This window comes from Ananas comosus, linkage group 9 (genome assembly GCF_001540865.1).
Source record: "Ananas comosus cultivar F153 linkage group 9, ASM154086v1, whole genome shotgun sequence".
Lineage (NCBI taxonomy): Eukaryota > Viridiplantae > Streptophyta > Magnoliopsida > Poales > Bromeliaceae > Ananas > Ananas comosus.
The window spans coordinates 9,470,757-9,494,754 of NC_033629.1; the positions used below are offsets into that span (position 1 = coordinate 9,470,757).

The 23,998-nt window shown below is 35.9% G+C and overlaps 1 protein-coding gene and 1 long non-coding RNA gene across 6 annotated transcripts; one reads left to right on the forward strand and one right to left on the reverse strand.

Moving 5' to 3' along the window:
- LOC109715112 (2-heptyl-3-hydroxy-4(1H)-quinolone synthase-like) lies at positions 7,478-21,577 on the forward strand. Of its 5 annotated transcripts, XM_020239936.1 has the most exons (7): positions 7,478-8,002; positions 16,987-17,034; positions 17,139-17,204; positions 17,582-17,744; positions 19,548-19,776; positions 20,645-21,221; positions 21,348-21,577. In XM_020239936.1, the coding sequence occupies exons 1-6, from the start codon at positions 7,602-7,604 to the stop codon at positions 21,190-21,192; spliced, it is 1,455 nt and encodes a 484-aa protein (XP_020095525.1). In that variant the 5' UTR covers positions 7,478-7,601; the 3' UTR covers positions 21,193-21,221; positions 21,348-21,577. The 5 variants fall into 5 exon arrangements, with proteins under 5 accessions (XP_020095525.1, XP_020095524.1, XP_020095526.1 ...); XM_020239935.1 differs by having other exon boundaries at positions 20,645-21,577; XM_020239937.1 differs by having other exon boundaries at positions 17,005-17,034; positions 20,645-21,577.
- On the reverse strand, positions 8,327-13,172 carry LOC109715114. Its single transcript, XR_002217511.1, has 3 exons — positions 10,362-13,172; positions 10,051-10,273; positions 8,327-9,977 (listed from the first exon to the last, which is right to left on the reverse strand). It is a non-coding gene; the product is annotated as an uncharacterized LOC109715114 (long non-coding RNA).

Sequence of the window (23,998 nt, forward strand, 5' to 3'; positions counted from 1 at the left end):
GTAACAATTATTTCTCTTTATAATATTTCAAAATACATTATATTAAATCTAAATTTTAAAATACAAATTTAAATATAATATCAAAAATTTATATATAATATTTCAAAATATATTATATTAAATCTAAATTTTAAAATATAAATTTAAATATAATATCAAATATTTATATATAAATTTTGTCTGTACTTGGGATCAAGCCAAGTACAGACAAAATTCATGCCCAAATCTAAATCTATTGGATTTTCATTCTTTACATCCGTACCTGAAACTATATCCCTTTAAAATTGACAAAATCCGCTCCGTTAACATATTCGTGTTCGGATAAAATTATGGGGATCAATATCTATTGACATTCCTGAGCCCAACCGCAGAAGCAGCTCTAATTGAGCTCTTTCTCATATTTTTTATTTTTTTTCCCAACCTATTTTTTAGAGGTTACACTTTTTTCGTTTAGAATTCAAAAATTTAATTTTAATTTATGTTTATATTTTATATTTAAATTATATTTCGAATTAAATTTTGAGATTCATCATAAGAATTTTTAAAATTTCAATTTTAATTTTAAATTTTGATCTTGGGTTCGAATTTCAAACCTAAATTGTAATTCTAAAATAGAACATTAAATTTTTTATTTTAGATTTACATTTGAAATTTAACTTATTTTGGTTTAGAATTTTTAATTCAAACTCAAGCTTAATTTCAAATTCAAATTCAAATTTCTTCTCAAATTTAAATTTAAATTTACATTTTAAACTTATATTTTAAATTCAATTTCAAACTTTAATTTTGAATTCCAAATTCAAAGCTTGAATTTTGAATTCAAATTTTAAACCCAAATTTAGATTTTAAATTTGAATTCAACCTAAACTAAATTTTAATTTGATTTATTTTTTTTTTTATATTTTTTAATTTGTTTGTAGACTGTAGTAACTTAACAAAGTTTTTACTTGTAGTGTCCCTGGTGTCTAGCGGTCGGTGTGATTTCAGCATCTGAGACTTGTTGATATGCCTGGAGAGTGTCGGGACGAATCAGAGTCGTTTTGATGCGAAATGGACGCAAAACGAATGCAGAGCGACGCGAGAGTAGAGTTCTGACACTGAAATCTGCAAAGTACAGAATTTTAGTGTTGAGTATTGGTACATGAGGAGGAGTAGCGGTACCCCCATGTAATGACAGAACTGGATTGCTCTTGGGTTTGTGTATATCTGATGCTGAGTACAGGTACATGTTGTCGAGTACCGATATTGAGCTCGGGTACCGGTACTGCATCGGGCTGGTATCGGTACCCAGTGTGCGAGATCGCAGTTTGAGGGGCCGAGTACCAGTATTCAAGCTAAGTACCGGTACTCCAGCTGGAAAAGTGAGTTGGTAAGGGGTAGTTTGGTCTTTTCAAATGTCGTTCATTCTAACATTTGCCCAGCCTATATATATACACGGTAGGGTGTTTAGAGAGGGGATGCTGCTTCTTTTCCTCTCTTTCTCTAGCTGGTGGTTGCCGTGCGTCGGAAAGGTCGAGGCTTGAGCTCGTTCGGATTTGACGATTCTCGGAGGACCTTTCGTGCGTGTGGGTGTCGTGGTTGAGTCGTTAGAGATCAGGCGAACGAGTGGGTTCCCTCCTATCGACTTCTAGCCAACGTTGGACGAGCTTTTGGAGGTGGGTTGAATGTTTACCGAAATCATCGAATTTCCTCCTAAGTCTAGAGTTGACAGCATGTAGTTATTGTTTTGGTTATCATATTAGTAGTTCAAATTCATCGATTTGCATAGTTTATGGAATCTGAATTCCGGAGTCTTATTTTTAGAAGCTTTTTATATGTTGAACTGGAAATTGACTTAAGAGAAAACACGTTAAACCCTGCACTGTCATTTTCTAAAAAGTTATCAGATTTAGCTGCAGGAGCCGTGGTTTTTTTCTATCCCCGCTGTTAGTGCGAATTGGATACACATATTAGTGTAGAGTGAGTTTACGTTCGTGTTGGAAGGCCGAGTTCGTTTTACAGTTGTGTATAGACTGTTTCGTACGGTAAATTGCCGTCGTGGTTGGCGGTGGACTTAGATTTGCATCTGATTGTGCCAAGGGCACGTGAATTTTGATTGTTATGCCAGTTAGACTATTTTGCATTGACTATAGCCTGTGAGAGCATGATTGAGCTCGGCAGAGACACTCTTGCATACTCGGTTGGATCGCACCCACGAGTGCCGATCTGGAGTGAGACTTTTTACTTGCGTTGATGTCGCAATCGTCCTGTTTGGACCGTTTACTTGGACCAGCCATCCCTGTGGGTGGTGTACGGTGTAGCTTGGTTACTGGCCGGATGGGTCCGTTTGGGCAGCCCTAGTGAGATTAGGTCAATGTGATATATCTACAGATAGATTGTGTTGGTTAGCGATAGTATAGTGGCATGTAGTTGTAGAGTTCTTTCCAGCTTTCTTTACTATCTTTTGCATATCTTTCTATAGACTTAGTGGGTGAGTCGTTGAGGTCGGTGACGGTACCCACTGAGGATTACTCTTTTTACAGTAGTTCTCACACCCAGTTGTTGACACCTTTTTGCAAAGACCTCGTCTGCGGTTACTGTTGTTGCTGATTCGGACTGTAGGAAGGGAGTCGCGAGCTAGATCCCTACCAGTCTGGTCGTCGTGTTAGAGGAGTACCATATAGAGATAGTTTTGGGGTTGTCTGTCTACATATTGTTATATTGTCGTTGTACTCGTTGGAGCGAGATGGGTCGTGGACTTTTGTATGTATAGGAACTCCCCTTTTGTTATATATATATATATTTATGTTTCAGTTTAGCAGCTCTATACATTTGGTTGTAGCAATAACTTGCTTACAGGTACAGCTATCGCTTTGTATACACGAAAATTTTCTATGTCTACGGCGGGCAGGTCTGTTGGCGTGCCCGGAGAAACATGGTAATCCGAGGCGTGACATTACCAAACAACTTTTCCCAACAAAAGTAGCCAAATGTTTTACAGCTTTTTGTTTACAGCAATACTATTTTATAAGGGTAAACTTCAAATACCACTCCTGTGGTTTCGCACTTTCTCACTTTAGTGCCATGTGGTTTAAAGTTTTTCAAGTTAGTGTCCTGTGATTTTTTTTTTAATCTTTTCGTCAGCTTTTTCGTTAATATTTCGTTAAATTATATACAACAAATTCAGATACCACACTTAAGCTTTATCGAATATTGACTTTAGGGCCCGTTTGGTTCGAGTTATGTAATATTACAAAGTATCTCGATATATTCAGGTATTTTAGATTTCGGCGTGAGATTACTACTAATGCTGCATTAGAGCGTTTGGTTTAATACAGTAATATAATACTAGATTACAGTATTTATAGCATTAATATGTTTGGTTCAGTTTATAAAATTTAGTAATCCTGATATAAAAGTATAGTTTTTTCCAAAATTATCCTTGTTGTGGTCATTTGAATATTATTTTTTACGGAAATGATGTATGGAGGGAAGGAGATCGTGATGATTATTTGGGAGGAGACGCAATAGAAGATGATAGGTGTGCGTGAGAGAGAGAGAGAGAGAGAGAGAGAGAGAGAGAGACGTCGAGAGAGAAAGCGAGAGAAAACGGCGTGCGAGAGAGAGGGCCAGGGGACGGCGAGAGAGATGAAAATAATACTGTTAATTAGATTTTGGGTTGTTGGAGGGTAAAATTGTCATTTTACATAATATGTAGTATTAACGGGTTTCAGTAATGCAAGATACACGACCCCCCTCCCGTTAATATTTTCGATGTAATCCTACTCGATTTGTAATGTTACATTAACGACTAGATTACATAGCGGATTAACCAAACACAGTTATCCTGACAGGATTGCCTGCAATCCTGCCAGGATAACTCGAACCAAACGCACCCTTAGTATTATTTAGTTTAACTTTGTCACTGATTTAATGAAAAAAAATTAGTAGAATTGATAATAAAAAATAAAAATGAAACCATACGGCATAAAATTGATACACTTTAAACCACAGAGTACTAAACTGAAAAAGTGTGAAACCATAGGGGTGGTATTTGAAGCTTTCCCATTTTATAAAGTGCTTGTTCAACAGCACTATTCCTCGAAGCTAAGCCAAACAGGGCCAAAGTCAACCCAAAAAAAGGCCAACCCACCCAGTATTTACTCAGGTTGCAACACTAAATAATTGGATCATATACACTTTACATCAAAAGAACCACAAAACAAACATTCCAAAATCAAAATCTAACTGTTCTATGACAATATTAAAATGATCAAGATATATAAATAAATTACTTTTGGACACCTATTTACCATGAGTCAAATATTGATCATTTTACTACTATCAGTGACTGATGAGAGTACTTTTTTCAAACCTTACAATTTTTATATATAAATCTTTAAAATAGTGTAGATCACATATAATATTATAAATTGAAGATTGATTTTGATATTAATTGGCTCTCTCTGGTTTGGCGTATTTTCACTTAGCTTCCCTATTATTGAAAACTTGTTGAAATATTTTACTTTACTATTGTATTTTTTTTCTCTTCACAGTTCTAAAAATTTACTATTGAGTGGAGTATCAAAATATTATGATTTATAAATCAGAGTAGTAAGGTGATACATTTTGTAAACCACATAAAGGTAAAATATAGTATTTTAATAGTGTATAACAATTTGCATCCTATGATTTGTTAAATATATTATTTTACTAGTACATGGCCAGCGCTTCGCGGCGGGTAAATAGTATTTCAGTCAACTTAAATATTTTAATTTCTGTAAATTTTAATAAATATTATAAAAATTTAAAACCCTCAATATAAAAATTTAAACCTTGGTACTTTTTATACGTAGATTTTCTATATAATGTAGATCACATTTATTTAATTATATTATAATCTTATAATATGAATTATTAAAAATAACGGTGGGTGTATGTAATATTTATAGACTTAGTGCAGGCAATTAATATTTATACTTGAGAAGTGGGTTGAGAGGAAAAATTATTTTATGCACCGGGTGTATACATATATTTGTAGAGTTAATTTCATACAAGTCCCTACAAATATAGTAAATTACAAATATATCTCTATAAAGTTCAACTTTCATATGTTGTCTTTGCAAAACTCATGATATTTTTAAATATGTTCCTGCCGTTAGGATCCGTTAGAAAAAATTAATTAACTATAGGTAAAATACTTAATCATAGTTAGTTAATGAGGTGAATTGACCTTTTTACTCCTCTTTAATTAATAGTTGAAACTTTTGGAAGGACTATTTGTGATGCAAAAAAGAGCATTTTACTTATAAAATAAACAGTATTTTAACGGTAACAAACCCGAGAAATATATTTGAAATTATTAGGACTTTTATAGGAATAACATATGAAAGTTGAACTTTGTAAGGATATATTTGCAATTCACTATATTTGCAAGGATCTGTATGAAATTAACCCTATTTTATATGTATCACTGGTAAATTTTTTTATTGAAATTTAAAATCTGTAATATATACAAACTTTTCTATGATGTAGATCACATCTATTAAATTATAATTTAATTTTAAAATTTTAATAATTAAAATTATGTTTAGTGTATATTATATTTTAATAAACCAGGTGCATGCAAAAATTGATGTGAGAGAATTGAAGGGGACACATGTGGCTTCCTAATCGTTAACATGAGCCAACTCTCTATAGTGAAAGAGGTATAGAGAGAAAAAAATTTCCGGTGCACCTAATGTATACTAAAGCTCCATACGCCAGATAGTATGTGATGATTGTTGAATTATCTAATGATTAATATCGCAAAATAATATATGATATAATATGTATAATATAAAATATTGAAATATTTATTATATTACGAAAATTTACATTTTATGTACTTTTTTAGAGTTGGTTTACAGTGCACCGAGCGCGTCCAACATCTTTTTGGACATTTTGCATGTTCCCATTCGCTCCTCCTTAAAACGGTGAGATGGGTCAATGTAGATTGTAGAGCTATTTTCTTGATACGATGGAAGTGGCAAATTATGTATTCTATAGATTACGCTATTTAACAACAGCTGATGAGTATGTATTATTACCATAGTTAAAAAGTTGATTAAAGTTTACCCTTAGAATCTGTTTCATTCATAATATTTTTTTAAGATATCTTAAAATGATTCGTTAAGATTATGAAACTTTATATTTATTTTATTACAAAAATTTGATGCGGGAGGAATTATATATATTTTTTTTTGGAATCGTACGATCCCTTAAAATGTAGGATTAGCAAATCCACTTTCTTCCTTGTTATTGTTTTTTCCAAAAAGAGTAAATTTAGAAAGACTAAAATATTACTTTTTTGTAAATTTTGTAGAACCTTTTTGCATAAAAAATCTAATAGTTTTGTGTTTCTATAGAAATAGGCCACTTTTTTTTTTTTTTTTTTTTTTTTTTTTTTGCAGATACTGAACTTTTTGAAAGTTAACCAAAATATTCATGTCTTAAATACCCTCTCTCTCCTTCCTACATCTCCTACTTAGGAGCCTGTGTCTTTCGCTACAGCCGACAGTCTCGAGTACTCTTCCCATCTTCACCGCCTCCACACCAACTTCTCCTTGCGTCCATGCCGTAGTATTCGACGATCAAGAAGAAAACGAGAAATTTAACTGCTTGTTGTTACGGCTACTCGAAGCTTCATTGGAAATTGAGAAGAAGGTGGCAAAAGACGAAGGCGAAAATTGCTAATTGAGAATACTTTTGAAGCATGCTCATGGTACAAGCATGGGCGATGACGGTGAGGTCGTGACGGTATTGAGAGAGAAAAATTTGACAGATGACGAGATATTGAACTATTTTAAAATAATTTGCACTATGCAGATCTATATTACACTATTTAGTAAGAAAGTAGCACTACCAATATTTCTTTTTTAAACAATACAACATGTATTCGAATAGTATAACTTTTTATAAAATAGTGTAATATCGTGTACAAGGTTTGTCAGATTTTTCTTTTTCACTACCACCAGCCACGCTACAAATCACCTCGCAAACCTACTTTAGGAGCATTTTCAACCAGCGATTATCGCAATCCTTCTCTAGCATCTCCGATGATGCTCCAAGTAGGACCACCCTCGCTTCTACAGTGACGACATCGTCAGAGAATGCACAGAATAACCATGGCCACAAGCGAGTCAAGTATTATGATCATTTTCTTAATATAGTTAAATAATTTTTGTACTGAACCAAACATAAAACTAATATATTCATATATATTCTAAAATATGTATAGAATCGAAAATTTTTTCTATCATCATAAAAATAAATTTTCGGAACGAAAATTTTAATTCCGTGAATCAAACGGGCCATAAATGTAACAAAAACGATGCATACGGATAGACCAGGTGCAGGAACCTATCTCCCAAACACCCAATCCACCAGGGCGAAATGCCGCGAAAACAAAGTGTCCAAGCGATCAAATTTGCGTCGCAAATTCCCAAGCGATTCCGCACCTCTCGTTCCGTTCCAGTTGCCACACTCTCCATGGCTAGTTGGCTACTCCCTCCTCATCTAAATCCCCCCCACCTCTCTCTCTCTCTCTCTCTCTCTCTCTCTCTCTCTCATCCTCACCTCCCATGGCGTCGTCGATCTCCTCCTCCGCTCTTCTCCTCCGCCCCCGCCCTCCTCCTTTGCTCCGCCGCGCGGGGCGATTACGCCGATCCAGCAAACCCTACTTCACCCTCTCCCCGATCTTCGCATCATCGTCGTCGTCGTCCACTACGGCCCCTCTAATGAAGAAGGAGAGGGAGAAGGAGAAGGAGAAGGAGGAGGAGGTGGTGATCGTGGGCGGCGGGATCGCGGGGCTCGCCACCGCGCTCGCGCTCCGCAGGCTCGGCGTCGCGGCGGCGGTGCTGGAGCAGGGCGCCTCACTCCGCTCCGGCGGGACCTCGCTCACGCTCTCCACGAACGGCTGGCGCGTGCTCGACGTCCTCGGCGTCGCCGACGAGCTCCGCGCCCAGTTCCTTCAGATCCAAGGGTACACGATTCAAACCCTAGCTTAATGGTTTCATAGCTTGCGTTCGATTTTTCGGTAAATTGCACTATTTTGCTAGTAATAATCACCAATCAGCTACTTTACATGATATCAGAGCAAAATGTTACAAGTTAATTCCTTCCAGATCAACTATAAACTTACTTAATTTCCTGCAATTTAGCTAAATCTGCTTCTTGGGCGAAGTCTTGAGCTAAGACGTGATAATCGTTCAATATTGTCGAATATAAAAAAACAGTATATTGAACACCAGTTGCATCCCGTTGACATCTTGTATATTTCAATCCTACATCCGATTTCTAAGCAGAGAAAATGCACCCACTCAATAGATAACAGTGATTGGAATATAAGATGAGATCGAGGGCCGAATGATGCAAGGTACACTAGGCAGAGGTAATATTTTTCTCTACCAGTATATGAGAGGGACTAAGTGAAATGCTCTCAAAATTTTGGATATCAAACTTACAGGTTTTAGGACTAAAGCAAAAGTTGCTTACAAGTTCGGGTCCTTACAGTGTAATTTAGCCAAATTTTCTTTTATTCTTAGGAAAATCTTGTGTGGCCCATTTGATAGCTTTGAGATTGGCAATTCTTATTGCCTATCAGTGCTTGTCCTTGGATATTACTTTAGCATGATCTATCACTTAAATTTTCAATACCTATAGCATGGAATAATTTGATCTTATGAATCGATTTTCCTTATAATATGCTGTTTCCTGAGATAGGTGATGTTATTTGCTAAATTTAATATCTATGTTCATTGTAAATAATATAACAATCAGAATAGTAACCTTAAGGCTGCGTTTGGAAATAGAATATTAATTTGAGGGATAATTTTTTTTATCCTTGAAATATCTCTAAATTCTAGGATAGAGAGAAATAAAAATCATTTTCTGTTTGGTTGGAAATGAGCTTATCCTCTAGAATAAGCTAAATGATGTTTGCCTAATTTTTTGAAAGAAGAGAAGAATAGTAATAAAAGTAGATTGAAATATTTGCAAATGCCAAAATTGCCCTTATATATATATCATAATTTATAATATATTAAATTACTTGTATAATAAAATTAGCCCTGAACATGATTAAGAACTATACTTATCATATATACATGAGCAAAAAGTACTTGCATGAGTAACTGTTAAATAATTTAATTCACAGAGATGAAATTAGGCTCATCAATACAGAGCAACATTATCATGCCAGCACCAATTAGAAATAGCTATAAAAAATGAAACAGTTCATTGTTATTTTATTCTAAAATTAATGACCTAAAATTAAATTTGACAGAATATCACATTTATGGAGTCCAATAGTCATTTGTTGGTATTCAAATTAGATGGCCAAATATAAATGATAATGTATAGAAGAAACATGTTTACAACATACGGGAAACATGTTTAAAACAACAGTACACTACATCACATGATAGTCAAAGTCACATATTGATTTTTGCCTCTAACACAGCAGGCTGTAAATGCAAGAGTTTTTATTACATAGTGAAGAAAACCATCCTAGCGATTACTCCATAACTGCTATGTAATCATAGTGCGAAGAGTGTCGCCTCGTCGTGACTCATCTATTCCAACGAGACGTGTAGGATCCTCTGCTTGCTCTTCAAGGGGTGTCGGCTCCATTTGCATGTTGAAGTATATATCACTTCCCTGATGCCTCTTAATAAAGTTATGAATAACACAACATGCTAAATTTATGCGGCATTGCACCTTGTATGGAAATGGAGTCGCTTGGCGGAGCGCCTTGAATCGCTTCTTCAAAATCCCGAAGGCCTTCTCAACAACATTTCTAAGTTGCGTGTGCCTGTGATTGTATAGATCTCGTGGTCCTCGATGTGCGCGCGCCCTTGTATTACCATCAAATTGGCTCAAGTGATATCGCTCACCTCTAAATGGCGCAAGGAATCGATCGCTATTTGCATAACTTGAATCGACCAAATAGAATTTTCCTATAAAAAAAAACAACCAAATGTTAATTCATGTTACTATATAAGAAAGATTAGAATTTTAAAATAACATTACCTTCGGGAACCATAAAACCGCCACTCTCACAACACCAATGCAGCACCCTCATATCAGCTGCAGATCCCTCCCATCCGGTGCATACGAACAAGAACTGATGATCAAACGAGCATGCGGCCATCATATTCTGTGATGTATATCCTTTGCGACAACGATATCATGGTTGCTTGCTTTTTCTTACAACCACTGGTATATGCATCCCATCTATAGCACCAATTGCATTCTACAAGTGATGAAAGAAGTATCAATATAAGTGAGAAATTTATAACTTAAATAATAAAATTAAAAATCTGAATTATAATTGATATCACCTTAAAGGGATGGAATAATAGGTTATCCCTAATTTTGGAGTGCATCCCAGCATTACCACTTGGCAACTGTATATAATCATGTCAAAGTTCGACCACACCACGTAAGACATTATTAAAATATCTACTTATAATCTCCCCTGAGTGTTGAAACATTTTAGCCAGCACTCTATTTGTTACACCATGGCCGACAACGAACAAAAAAATGCCAAGTTGTTCATCAGCTGTAAGATGTCGGGTGCCTTGTATCAACCCTCTACCGACCAATTCATCGCGAAGTCGCATGAATGTTGTGTTGCACATTCGAAAATGTTGGTACCCTCTATCAGGATGTTCTCTCAGTATATCCATAATTAGTTGGTGCCCAGTGAAAGGTCTAGTGCGACAAGGTCTCTTATATAAGGTGTCTTGAAATGCCAGGACACATTCATCAAATAGAATGGCTTGCACCTCTTCCCAATAATCTTCCTCCTCATCCAAATTTGTCATGAGGTTAGCCACATTTGGAGACGAAAATGCACGACGATTGATTATCTCGCTCATGGCTGCAACGGAAGAAAATATTAGCAATTGTTCAAAGAATTATTATAATTGTACCAAGTAGTTGTATGGCCAAAACAAAATTACAACTAGTCTTTTATAAGTTAAACCGGTATTTGGCTCAGGTTGGAAAGGATTTAATATGAAATGGTGGCGACAGTTGAGACCTTCACTGCCTCCCTACCATTTGCATCTACTTATCCTTTTGTGCAACCTGTTTTTTGTTGGCTCAGAATTGCAAAGATTTTGATGAATTGGTGGCCGCAGATCAGGAATTCACTATCTCCCTACCATTACCGTTGTAAATCCTTTCGAGCATCATCACCGAAACATCTGCACCCTTTATAAATATGCTGCTAGCAGATTCGAAAACAGCAGGACAAAAAAAGCTTCACTTCCTGCCAACCTGATTATTGTTGACCCAGGTTTAAAAGGAGTATCAAGAGCAATGGTGGCTGTAGTATATATTGCAATTAGCGTCAAAAATAGCATAACAAAAGTACTAATTATCTGTGAGCCATCCCAGCAATTTACAAAGTGCAATACTATATGTCCAAATATTGTGCAATATAGCAGGAATGCATATATGCATGCAACAATCCTGTAGGTTTGAACCTGCAACAACAGATATGTACATAGTAGCAACAAAAGAGATAAAACTCGGTCTGCATTTTAGATAAATAAAGTGCACACAGATTGGAAAAAAGATTGATAATATTTTCCTACACAACAGATAAAAGAGATGGACATCAAGAGTAGCAGAAAAAAGAGCATAGATATTTAGAAACAGCTATATTATAGTGGTATCAAGAGCGATAGGAAATAATAGAATCTTAATAACTTCAGGACATGTAAAAATGTAGGTACATCAAATGCAGAATACATAAAATAATATTTACCCATCAAAGCCACCAATATAAAAATCTACTGAAATATACAACAATCACAAGTAGAAGATAGAAAATAAAGTACTGCCAGCAAGGCCACATTCGTAACCTACTATAATTTAGTAACATCAAGATCAGAGGAGTGCTTTTGCACATGGTGCCATCAATTCGAGAAAAATGACAGCCAACTATAATATCGGTAAGTATTTAGTTTAAGACTTGGAAGGAAATGCTGTCATCAGATCTATTTTGATAAGAATCATAGTATAACCATGTTACATAAAGATCAAAGAAAAGCGTACATTTTGCCCCCTTCAAATTGTTACACAATTACCAAGCTCAGGTTAATAAGTGTGAAGAATAAAATGATGGCTGCAAGGAAAGAGAATATCCATGCCTCCCTACCATTTTATTCTATTATGCATCATCGCGGCGAGCTTTCCAAATGGCTAAGTTGGTGGCTGCAGAATAAGAAATCTTAACTGCCTCCCTACCTCTCACACATATTAATCATCATCGCCCGTACCTTTGCAAATAGGTTTTTTAAAAACCTTCAGGAAGCTTTGAGTTGATGCCTTTAACCCATAAAATTTGTTGTACCTCAGTTTCAATATGCATAGATAGATTAAAAGTAACGTACGTCCATAATCAACCCACCTGAAGAACTGCATGCTGGCACTTGAAATTTAATCTATTTTCGAGTGCAGTTGTAGTATAAGTAATTTCCAAGAATGTGTCAAAAGTTGTATCAGGATAACGAAGCAAGAAACAACAGTAGTTTAAGATAAAAATTGAAAGAGTACATAAGGATTTGCTGCCATTATAACATAAAATTAGATTAAGTCAGCAGTAACCTAGAAAGTCCAAAATTTGCATAAAAGCAATAGGTTATGCTGACAGTACATATCCAAAATGCATTTTCTTTACCACCACAGCATGGGTAGAAGCACAAAACCAGCCATGGAGTAGTTCACATGCAACATAGGAGAAACAAACATAAATATAGTTAACATAGCCCATGCTAACCATACGACGCATCCAAAATATATTAGGTTTCTATGCAAGGCGATCAAAAACTGACAGTAGAGTAGGAAAGTTTTTTATCTAGTTAGGAGGGAAGGAAGGTGCATCGGGTTTATGGCCAGCGGCTGCCCTTTGTATGACTAGTTGACGATCAATCCACATATAAAGAATATCGTCACTCAATGACATAAAGATCGATCTGTTGCGGTCATCTTTGAACGCTTCACATGCACAGAGGATAGCGTCTAGGGACAGATTTGAAATATCATACAATCTTACCATACACTCCTCTATAGAGTGCACCTTTGGACACGCGTCGAGCTCACGCTGTAGCATTTGCTCGGCAATGTTCAATCGCTTCTTGCCGAGATTGACCAGCTCTTGGATGGCATCGGAGGTGTACTCAAGTTTTCCCTTTCGGGTTAATGTCGGTGTAGTTTTATGTGAAGGAGATGACAAACGACGTCTCTTACCAGAAGAAGTATGGGTTGAAGCGTGGCTAGTGTTCGGATTTCCGCTCTTCATTGGAGTTGGAGTAGGGGAATATGAAGTTGCATCATTAGGCCTTTCTTCATTCGCCGGAGACAACGGTAAAAGTACTTGTTGAGCCATAGGTAATTGGCCAAATCTAGAAGGGCCCGCCATAGAATTTTTAATTTGTTGTAGTATTGTGGTTGTACCCGGAGAAGATGAGGACGTGTTGCGAACATCCTCACCGTGCATCCCTGTTCTAAACCCATGCCTACCTGTAGCAGTGGTTTTTCCAGATAGGAAAGCAATGTCCTTATATGCAGGGAAGGTTTTGTCCCTACACCTTGAATAAGCTAGATTTTCCTGCCAAAAAAGTATGCCACAATGGTGATGTCACAATATTATTATCATATTATTTAAAATTTTATTTAAAAGAATGGTTAAATAACATACCGCTACTACAGCGTCCCAATCACTCGGATCCCCAGCTGTCGGAATGTTACGATCATAATCCCATCCCAATCCACTCTTGTTAGCCAACGTTTGGTACATAATGAATTGCCGCTTCAACACTTTCAAACGATTTTGAAGATAGTTTTTGCCAAAATTCACTTTAGTTCGCGCATTAAAGTCATGAACAATTCTTGTCCAAGCCAGTGTAGTGAAACTTCCATTTACAAATTACTAAGAACATGTTCTTCAGTCATCAAGTTTAGCATAGCAGAATCCATGACCTCTGTCCAATTTCCAGATCGTACTTTGGTTTTCGATGTTTCATGACCGTGGCTTTCGATGCTTTGGCTTTCGGTTGATGCAATTTCAATGATGTTATAATTTTTCCTTACCACACAATTTGGGACTGTGTTTTGCGAGGCCATCTGAAGGGGACACATATGCATAGAAGAAGAAATTAAGAAGTTGTCAAAGAGTATATATTATATTATGCCAACATGGCTCAGGAGAAAGATGGTAATAATGATTTCATGGTGGCTGCAATGCTATTAATAGCTTACCACCCAAACCATGAAATTCTTGCCTCTCACCTAAGGTTTAAAGTGCCGTGGCACGGGGGCGTGCCGCTACGTCCTTGGCACGGTACGGCACGGGCACGCTTGCGTGCCGACACGTGGCACGCTTGCATGCCGACAGATACGCACGACCTCCTACTGGCACGCTTTGGCACGAATTTATTTAAGTTTTTTTGGTTCCAGTAAGCTTTTATAATGTTATTTTGAAAGATTTAGGCAAGTTATTATTAATTTTTGCTATGTATAGCTTATTATACTCATCAATTAACATGCATGTAAGCATTTTGTATATAAAGTACAACTATACCTGATGTAGAATATAAATTAAAATTCTTTTGTTTTTATTTTTTTTTATTTGAAAAGTACAACTATACTTGCTGTAACAATTGAAAATTCTTTTGTTTTTAATTTTTTTGTAATTTAAAAAATTATAACAGATAAAATGATAGAAAATTTTATTTTTTTTAAAAACGTTCAAAATCTATATATTGATTCGATTAGGAAGTATATAATAACTAGAACAACGAGAATAGTACCGCAATTACATCCATATTTTTTTATTCTTTTACAAAATATCTAATCAAAATTTGTTTAGGAAATCAATTTTTGTTCCCCTGATTCATCGAAAACTTCGCGGTGCGACAAATTTTGACAAAATAATTTGCGAAGAAAAAATGGATGTCTGTGGTGGAAGCGGAGGGCTCGGGCCGACAGGCCCGAGCCCGTAGCCCACCACTGACATCCGAGGGGGTGCGGGGGCTTCGCCCCCGCAGTAGGATCGGATTTATCAACTAAAAATTTACTTTTATATTGTTAAATAAGAAGTTAAATTATAATTTTAATTTAACAAAAGAAAAGAAAAAGTCAAAAGAAAAAGCAAAAGGCAAAAAAAAAAAAAGGCATCAGCCAAAAAGAAAAAAAAAGTTGACAAAAAGACAACACAATGTCAAAAACATAAAAGAAAAGTGAACAAAAGACAATATAGATGGCCGGGCGAAGGCTCTGTATCCCAGAGAACAAAAAAAAAACAAAAGCGAAAAAAAAAACAAAAAAAAAAGTTGGCACGGGGCGGCACTGTGCCGCGGCACATGCACCCGTGCCGCTATGTCTCGAGCGGCACGGGGCATGTGCCGAGGCACATGGGGGGGGGTCCGAGACCCCCCCTGTGCCGTGCCCCCTTCTTGGGGGCACGGCACGGCACGCCCCGTGCCGCACGGCACGGGGCGGCACTGCTATCCTTGCTCTCACCCGTCCATCATTGCCTAATTTATTAAATCACAAGCAACATGTTACTAAACACATTGGTCTAATGCCATGCTTCCAAGCCACAAAACATCCGATTCCACCATGCATCATTGCTAATATGTTAATTACATCGGAATCCATATCAGGAGCCATATACACTAGTAATTGAGTAAAGGCAGTTACTTAAGCCAAAAAGGATTTGAGAAGCTCACCTCTGCAGGCTCGAAGATGATGAATAATAGTAAGTATTTGGAGCGCAGTTAAGAAAGTTAAGTGTTACGCAAGCCTCAATAGTTCTCGAGAATAGTTTGCATCTTAGCACAGAGACATATATATAAGGGGAAGAAGGCAACTTACTTGTTTTAGGTGGAAGGAGGTAAATAATAATAATGGAGGGACTTGACAAGTCGATGCAATTGCAATATTTGGAGATGTAAAAACTTGCAACCGAAGCAATCGCCTCAATTAATTACAGGGAACTGAGCTTTAGCCAAACTGTTCTTGAGAAGGAGAGACTGCTGGAAATCTAAGCTCTCCAATTAATAGAGGATTTGGAGAAGAGAAGAAGATCGACGAGGCCTCCAAGGTGACTTGACAATGCGCAACAACAGCACCCAAGGAGGGTCTAATTTGCACTTGAGGGAGATCACCTCAATTTATTGAAGATCTGCAAAGTGAATCGTGGATCGCCCAGCTATTGATGAGAAGGGGTGGCAAGTAGAGAAAAATCCCTCGCAGTAAATACTAGATTTCAGATGGAGATGAAGGGTAGGTCGAATATGGAGTTAATATGAAAGAGAATAAAATCAGCGGCGGGGAAGAAGATGGTATAAAGAAGAGGTGGGATTAGGTGAGAGAATGGAGTAATGAGGGAGGTTGAAGAGGGAGGTTAAGGAGGAAGAACAAGTCTCTGGTAAAAGACGAAGTTGAAGAAGAAATAGTGAGGTAGCTGGGCAAAAAGTAAAAGGGTGTTAGTTATGAGGCCCTTGAACCGAGAGCCTTTTGCTTTGTTTAATATAAATAAAATAATCTATTACTTACCCCTGCCCCTGATAAACCCCATGAAAAAATCCTATTCTAGGGGTGGCGAAGTATAAACTTAATGGGTTATTCCATTAAAAATAGGAATAACCCGCTTTGACCAGAATAAAATATTCCTATCAAATTTTTTTTTGTTTGGTAGAATAATAAGAATAAACAGATTTATACCCTAGTTATCCTCTTTCCAAACACAGCCTAAGGAGGCGCTGGTGTGGACCACTAGCTATCTCAACGACATGTCGTGATATCCCCATGCTGCATAAAGAAGCAAAAGTTTCTAATTGGATCTTCTGTTTTCCATGCTTACTTTTGTTTCTACTTGAAACGTTCTATGCTTGAACATATATGTAAGTTTTCTGCTACTACTAGAATCTTTGGAATTTTTGATTGTAGCTTCTGCTTCTCTATCAGAGAAGCTATTCCAGAAATCAAACCAAAGAGGTACTATGTCAGAGGGATATAGGTTTCTAAATTTAATTCTTGTATTATCTCTTTTGTTTAGAATATCTTGTTCTTATTTCTTTGGCGGGCTCAGCTGTGTGCAGACTGGTGATGAGATCACAAGATGGGAGAGAGCTCAGATCTTTCAGATTTGAGGACGAAGCCCCTGGGTAAAATTGCATATTATTTCTTTTTGTTGTACTGATGATGGTAATAATAAGTTGATTTTCTGAATATTTTAGCTGAAAACCTGAAATAATTTTGGACTGCCTCCAGCTTAGTTCAATTAATACAGCTCCTAAACTATTTTATTTTTTCTGGAATTGGAGGACCTTAAAAGTATTGTTACCTCTAAACAAAATATTCTCTTTCTTGACAAAATATTTTTATAACTTTTTGACAAACCAGTATGTCTGATAGAGTTCGACTGAAATTCAAAACTTAGTTAGCTGAGAGGCTCAAACCTAAAATATTTTAACCATGTAGTTACCGAATATGTACCTAATATGTTTCAACCTTCAAGCTATCTGATGCTAATCTTTGACAGGCAAGAAGTGCGGGCAGTAGAAAGGAGAGTTCTTCTGGAGACTCTAGCCGGGAAATTACCTCCAAACACAATATCCTTTTCTTCACGATTGAGATCGATTGCATGGCAAGGGAAAGATGGTACTCTTCTGGAACTAGATGATGGTCGCCAAGTACTTGCTAAGGTATTTTAAAATAACTTAACATGTTTTCCGTTTTGTTTGTAATGCCTAGGTAATTATATTTGCATGGTTGATTTCTTGCTTTTCCTTTGCCACATATAGTGGATATTTTATATCCCATACGCAACATTTACGCACAATTGTTTATTATCTTCTCCTCTAGGAGCTGGTTAATTACAAGTTCTAATCTCCTTCTATGTAGAAGCAGATTAACTTACAAATGTTTCAGCAATCTTAAGAGAGTTTATAAATAAGGAAATTGTAGTGTTGTGTTACTGTATCACTGATTGATCCAAGGGACTAATGTTTTGAGAGTAAAAAAGAGATAAGAGGTACGAGGATTAATAAAACCTGTACATATAAGAGAGAGGCTGCATGGAAATAAAAACATGAGGATGCTTTATTAAAAATCAAGATGGCTTCATGATTTTCCATGAAATCCCAATTTACAACAAATAATACTGGATATTAGATATTAGATGTAGTGGCTGCATCAGCCTCTCTACAAACTATTCTCGATTTTGACCATGCTATGCATCAATCTAGTAGCTTACCTACTGTCTACTGAGGGCTTTTTTATAAAATAACCTTTTAAAATTTTGTTATTTGTGAAATAACCCTGCCAAAATTATATTTAAAAAACTAAACTCTTAAAGACGGTGAATAATTCACCGTTTTCATAAAGAACCTAATTTCTCAGAAAAGTGGTGAATGATTCACCGCCTTTCACTTATTTATTATTTTTTTCTATAATCCTAACAACCATATAAATATTTCAACAAATCACATATAATTTTAACAACCTGAAAATTCTAATAATCTATCCATACAATCCTAACAATTAAAAAGATCCCAATAATCTATCCATACAATCATAATAATCAAACATCACATATAATCTTAGCAATTTGAAATCCTAATAATATATCCATATAATCCTAACAATCAAAAAAATTTAATAATCTATCCATACAATTTTAGCAATCAAACAAAAATTCTAATATTCCACACACAATCCTAACAACCTCACTTTTTTTTATTTCCCGTATAATCTACGTACAATTTTAACAACCTCATTTTTTTTCTCTTTTCCAAAAAATTATGAAGAAGACGGTGAATGATTCACCACCTTTAAAAGAACTTAGATACTTTCAGAATGCGGTGAATGATTCACCGCGTTTTGAGAGTTAATTTATCAAATACAAATTTGATAAGGTTATTTTGCAAATTATAAAATTTTAGATGGTTATTTTGTAAAAAAGTCCGTCTACTGATCCTTATCATTCTTCTCTACTTAACATGCATATGATGCAGTGTATAGTGTATTAAGCAGTAATCTCGAATGGTTCTCTTAACATATGATGAGCATATGCATAAATCAACGACACTTGTGTACATATCATGTATGTGCATCTTTTCTGCATTTATGTGTTTGTTCCCCATTCTTTCTTAAGGCTTCTCTAATTCAACTGGAGTTTTTATAGAAGTGCTATTTGAGTAGAGCTGTTCATTATAATAAAATGTCGTTTTTCAAAAATCCTTTCCTCCGACAGCTTCTCGTTGCTATAAAAACAAAAGCTTAAAATTGGTGCTTCTTTGAACCCAGAAGCGCATCGTGGCTTTTTGCACCAGCAAAAGCTATGGGCTCTTGTTCCTTATTGCCCAATTGCTTCTTTCTTGGAGAGAAGTTATTCTAGAAGTTGGGCCAAAGCAGCTCTTAATCTTAATCACACACAAAATCTTTTTGAAGCAAGTTTGAAATTTACTCAATCTATCATGTTATTTTACCGAAATCCTCTGCTACAGATTGTGATTGGCTGTGATGGTGTCAACTCACCAATAGCAAAGTGGATGGGGTTTCCCGAGCCTAAGTATGTGGGACACTGTGCTTTTCGTGGTCTTGGGCAATATCCTGAAGGCCAACCATATGAGTCAAAGGTGAACTACATCTATGGAAGGGGCCTCCGTGCAGGCTTTGTTCCGGTTTCTCCTACTAAAGTTTATTGGTTCATCTGCTTCAACAGCCAATCTCCAGGTCTCTCTATCTATTCCTTGATATGTGGCTTTACTATTTGCTTGAATATCAGTTGTGTATTTCATCTTTTATAGATAGAATGCAGTTGACTTTAAATAGGGATAGAATTGAATCTTGTCAGGTTTGTCTTTCCTTTAACATTAAAGCACTTTGCAGACTACCATCTGAAATTTGAAAAGTAAAAAAAACTGCATGAACATTTGGTTTCTGTGCTGATCTCTGTTTATTTTCATTAATAGCGATTAATTACATTACAGCCAAAAAAAGTTGAAACTAATTTAAACTCATCTAGGTACTTAAAAGAAAAAGGGTAAATATTTGAACCTTTATGGGTTACATGACGAGCATGCTCTAAAGGTAGTTACAAAATCGACGGAAATTAGGGTTGGATGGTTTGAATATATGGATAATTTGCTTCTGTAATTTTTTAACCTTTTATCTTCATATTGTGATTTAGCATGTGGCCTTCCGCTACAGGTTATGAAGTTGTCGATGAGGCTAAAATTAAACTAAAAATTAACATCTATTGTCTTGTGTAAGGCATGTACTTGCTGTTGAAATCTTAGGATATATTATGTCTTGGTGAGTTAAAGTGCTCTCTTGTTTGGCCCGTCGGGAGACTCGAGAAAAGTGCTATCTGAAAAATACAATTCGACGAAGCACTAATGGTTTCTCATAATCATCCTCCAGTAACTTTTCGCTGTAGTAACATCAGAAGCTTCAGTTTGAAGTTTCAATTTAGTAATCTCAAAAGCTTGTTTAAGGTCTTTGTTGTAATAAAAGCTTCAGAAACTTAGTGTTGCTGTTTTGTAAAGAAGCTGTTTCAAAGGTTAGTTAACTGAATTTTTTGATCCAACATTCCAAATAGGACCGAGAACAACTGATCCATCAGCCCTCAAGAAAGAGGCCTTGGATCTTGTTCAAACCTGGCCGCAGGAGCTCCTCGACATCATGCGCAACACCCCCGATGACACCGTCGTCAAGACCCCGCTTGTCGACCGCTGGCTCTGGCCAGGCCTCAGCCCGCCGCCAGTTGCAGCAGCTTTGAACGGCAGTAGCAGTGCGGTGGCGGTGGTAGTCGGGGATGCGTGGCACCCCATGACGCCCAACCTCGGCCAGGGCGCGTGCTGCGCTCTAGAAGATGCCGTTGTCCTTGCTGGAAAGCTTGCACCGGCACTAACAGGCAGCAGAGGAGCAGTGGTGGCAGCACTGGGGGAGTATGCGCAGGAGCGTTGGGCGAGGGTGTTTCCCTTAACGGCGCGCGCCAGCCTTGTCGGATCTTTGCTGCAGTGGGAGGATCCAATAGTGTGTGCTTTTAGGAATGAGGTAATGATTCCCAGGTTAGTTCGATTGGGGCCATTCCTGGAGCACACAAACTTTGAGTGTGAGCTGTTGGAGCCCATTGCGTCCAATTGAAGCCACGGATAATTTCATATTCAAGGGAGGTAAAGATGAACACACACTATTTGAGTTATAACCCATTTTTAAGATGATGAATACTCGAACTTTCAAATTTGGTACCCATAGTTTTCGTAATTGTGAATTCAGTGACCCTCCATCCTCTCCATCAGGTACTGCAGGGGCGATTTGGTTGGTTCTACTTGCAAGCACCAAGCAAAATACTATGTAATCATCAATATGTACAGCAGAAGATGCAACACTTGTATTTAAAGTCTTGTTTCGATGTCAGAATAAGGCATCTAAGAATAATTTATTGAATACAAAAGATTTTCTTGTATGATTGGATGCTAGAAATTTGACTTCAAATTTTGGTATCCGTATCTTTGTTGGATTTATTGTAGATATTTGATTTCGTTTTTCATCTCCTAACTATTTCGTAATTCTAAGATAAATTAAAGAGATATATCGAATAAAATGTTTATGCATCTAAATAGTAAGATAAATTCATCCTGTATGCTCATAGGTAGCTTGTATTATAATTACCATTTTCTGGATTTTGATGATGTAGTTGCACATAACTTTGGAATGTCTAAAAAATGGTCAAGTTCAAATAACATAAGTGTAATAGTGAATAGTATTACACTCTTTGAACCGTAAATCTGTGACATCCTAATAGTCCCACATCGGATGAGAATGAGATTGTCATTGGATTTATAAGAGAGTTAGACATTAGTAATAATAACTAGGTTTAAGCATTTTGGGCCGGTGGTTTAGACCCAACGAGTTATTATTGTTAGCAGGTTGAGTCGTTACATTTGGTATCAAAACTAGTTCATACATTTGGTATCAAAACCAGTTCATCAGCCGGAAGTGTGAGATGAGTCTTGGCTGAGGCAAAGTCGGTGATTAACAGGCTAAGTTAGTGATCTTGATCTCACATCGCCTGGTTTCTTAACGGGGGGAGTCTTACATCGTCTGGTGATCTTGGGTTGTGTGTGATTGGACTGACGAGGACGTCAGTTTCTTAACGGGGGGAGTCTGTGACACTACACTCCAATAGTCCCACATCGGATGGGAATGTAGTTGTCATTGGGTTTATAAGAGAGTTAGAAACTAGTAATAATAACTAGACTTAAGTATTTATAGTCCAATAGTCCCACATCGAATGAGAATATGATTGTCATTGGGTTTATAAGAGAGTTAGAAGCTAGTAATAATAATAACTAGACTTAAGTATTTATAGTCCCACATTGGATGGGAATGAGATTGTCATTGGGTTTATAAGAGAGTTAGAAACTAACAAGGATAATTAGACTTAAGTATTTTAGGTCGGTGGTTTAGGCCCAACGAGTTATTATTGCTAGCGAGCTGAGTTGTTATAAAATCTAATTACAATCTAAGAATTGAGATAAAATAATGGCAACTTCTTAGTTCTATATTAAAATTAAAATACTTTTCTACTCCATAGAATGTGACACCATTTACTAGCCTTGGATGTGACACCACTTCCTTACTCTACACTTTATTCTTTTTTATTTTATTTTATTTTAGGTTTCGAGCATGAAAGTTTACATAATCATTTTTATCTTATACTTAGGTATAAGGTTTGTTATTGTAATTATTTACATTAACTTAATTTTATGTGCACATTAAACATTCACTTTGTCAAAAGTGTGAAAGCATATAAAAATGTTTAACAGTAAAATATATTATAAAGGGATTATTACTATAATTGGCCCTTAAACTTTACTTTGTTAATAATTTCTTAAAAATTTTATTTATTTTAATGCATGTGAATTGTTGCAGTTAATTAAATTTTGAATTTTTTAATAAAATTAAATTGCAGTGTATTAAAATCAATTGTAACCATCCAAAAGCATCGAAAGAAATAAAATGTTGATACTTTTTTACCTAAATATTATCAGTTTGTTATATAAATTATTTTTCTTTAAAAAATTTGCTTATATTAAAAATTATCAACCGAACTGTGCATTTCGTACAAAGTCGTCTCAATTAGTAAAGAAAAACTGATTACATAGCCAAAGCTACTGCAATCATGTCACATCTTATGAAGTAGAAAGTGTATTTTAACAAACAAACAAAAAAGTTGTCGATTGTTTCATCCCAATCCTTATATTGTAGTCAGATCTACGGTTTAAAAAGAGTGTAATACTATACACTATAACATTTATATTATTTGAACTTGACTCCTGAAAAAATACATATATATATATATATATATATATATATAAAAGGTAGTTAAGGTGGTACCCTAAAGTAGAATAAATTAATGATCTTTCTTTTTCTCTGTTTGTGTAGATTTGATGTAGCAGGAGGGCAACATCTGCAAATTTAACTTCAGTTAGGCGAAAATGTGAAAACAAAAATTTTAAATTTCTGCTGATTATACCTTGCCCAGTTGGTTTAAGTGCTTGATGGTTGTTTCATATTGCTAGCTGAGTTTATTTTTTAAAAAATGAACAAAACGGATTGTTTTAATATTTCTTGCAATTTTCTCTTAATTTTTTTAAAAAAAATTGGAGTCCAACTGTATCTACGGTGCTTCTTGAGCAACGAAACACCCATTTTAGGCCTCATTCGAAATTACAGATAAATTATATTATTAATTTATTATTATTATGTAATATTTTGATGTTAATTAATTAATTAGATAAAATAATTTTAATTTAAAATTATAACTCGTATTCACTTTGTTCCAATCTAACTATCCAAACACTAGTTACTTTATTCCTAAGAATAATCCAATTTTTTTATCCAAACGTAAAATTGGTCTAGTTCCTGCTTATATTATTGTTACCAA

Excerpts from the sequence above, each read along its gene's own strand:
- LOC109715112 (XM_020239935.1), top strand. The coding sequence starts at position 7,602 with ATGGCGTCGTCGATCTCCTCCTCCGCTCTTCTCCTCCGCCCCCGCCCT. Across the intron at positions 17,745-19,547 it reads GTCGCCAAGTACTTGCTAAG|ATTGTGATTGGCTGTGATGG; the intron begins GTATTTTAAAAT and ends CCTCTGCTACAG. Across the intron at positions 19,777-20,644 it reads CTTCAACAGCCAATCTCCAG|GACCGAGAACAACTGATCCA; the intron begins GTCTCTCTATCT and ends CATTCCAAATAG.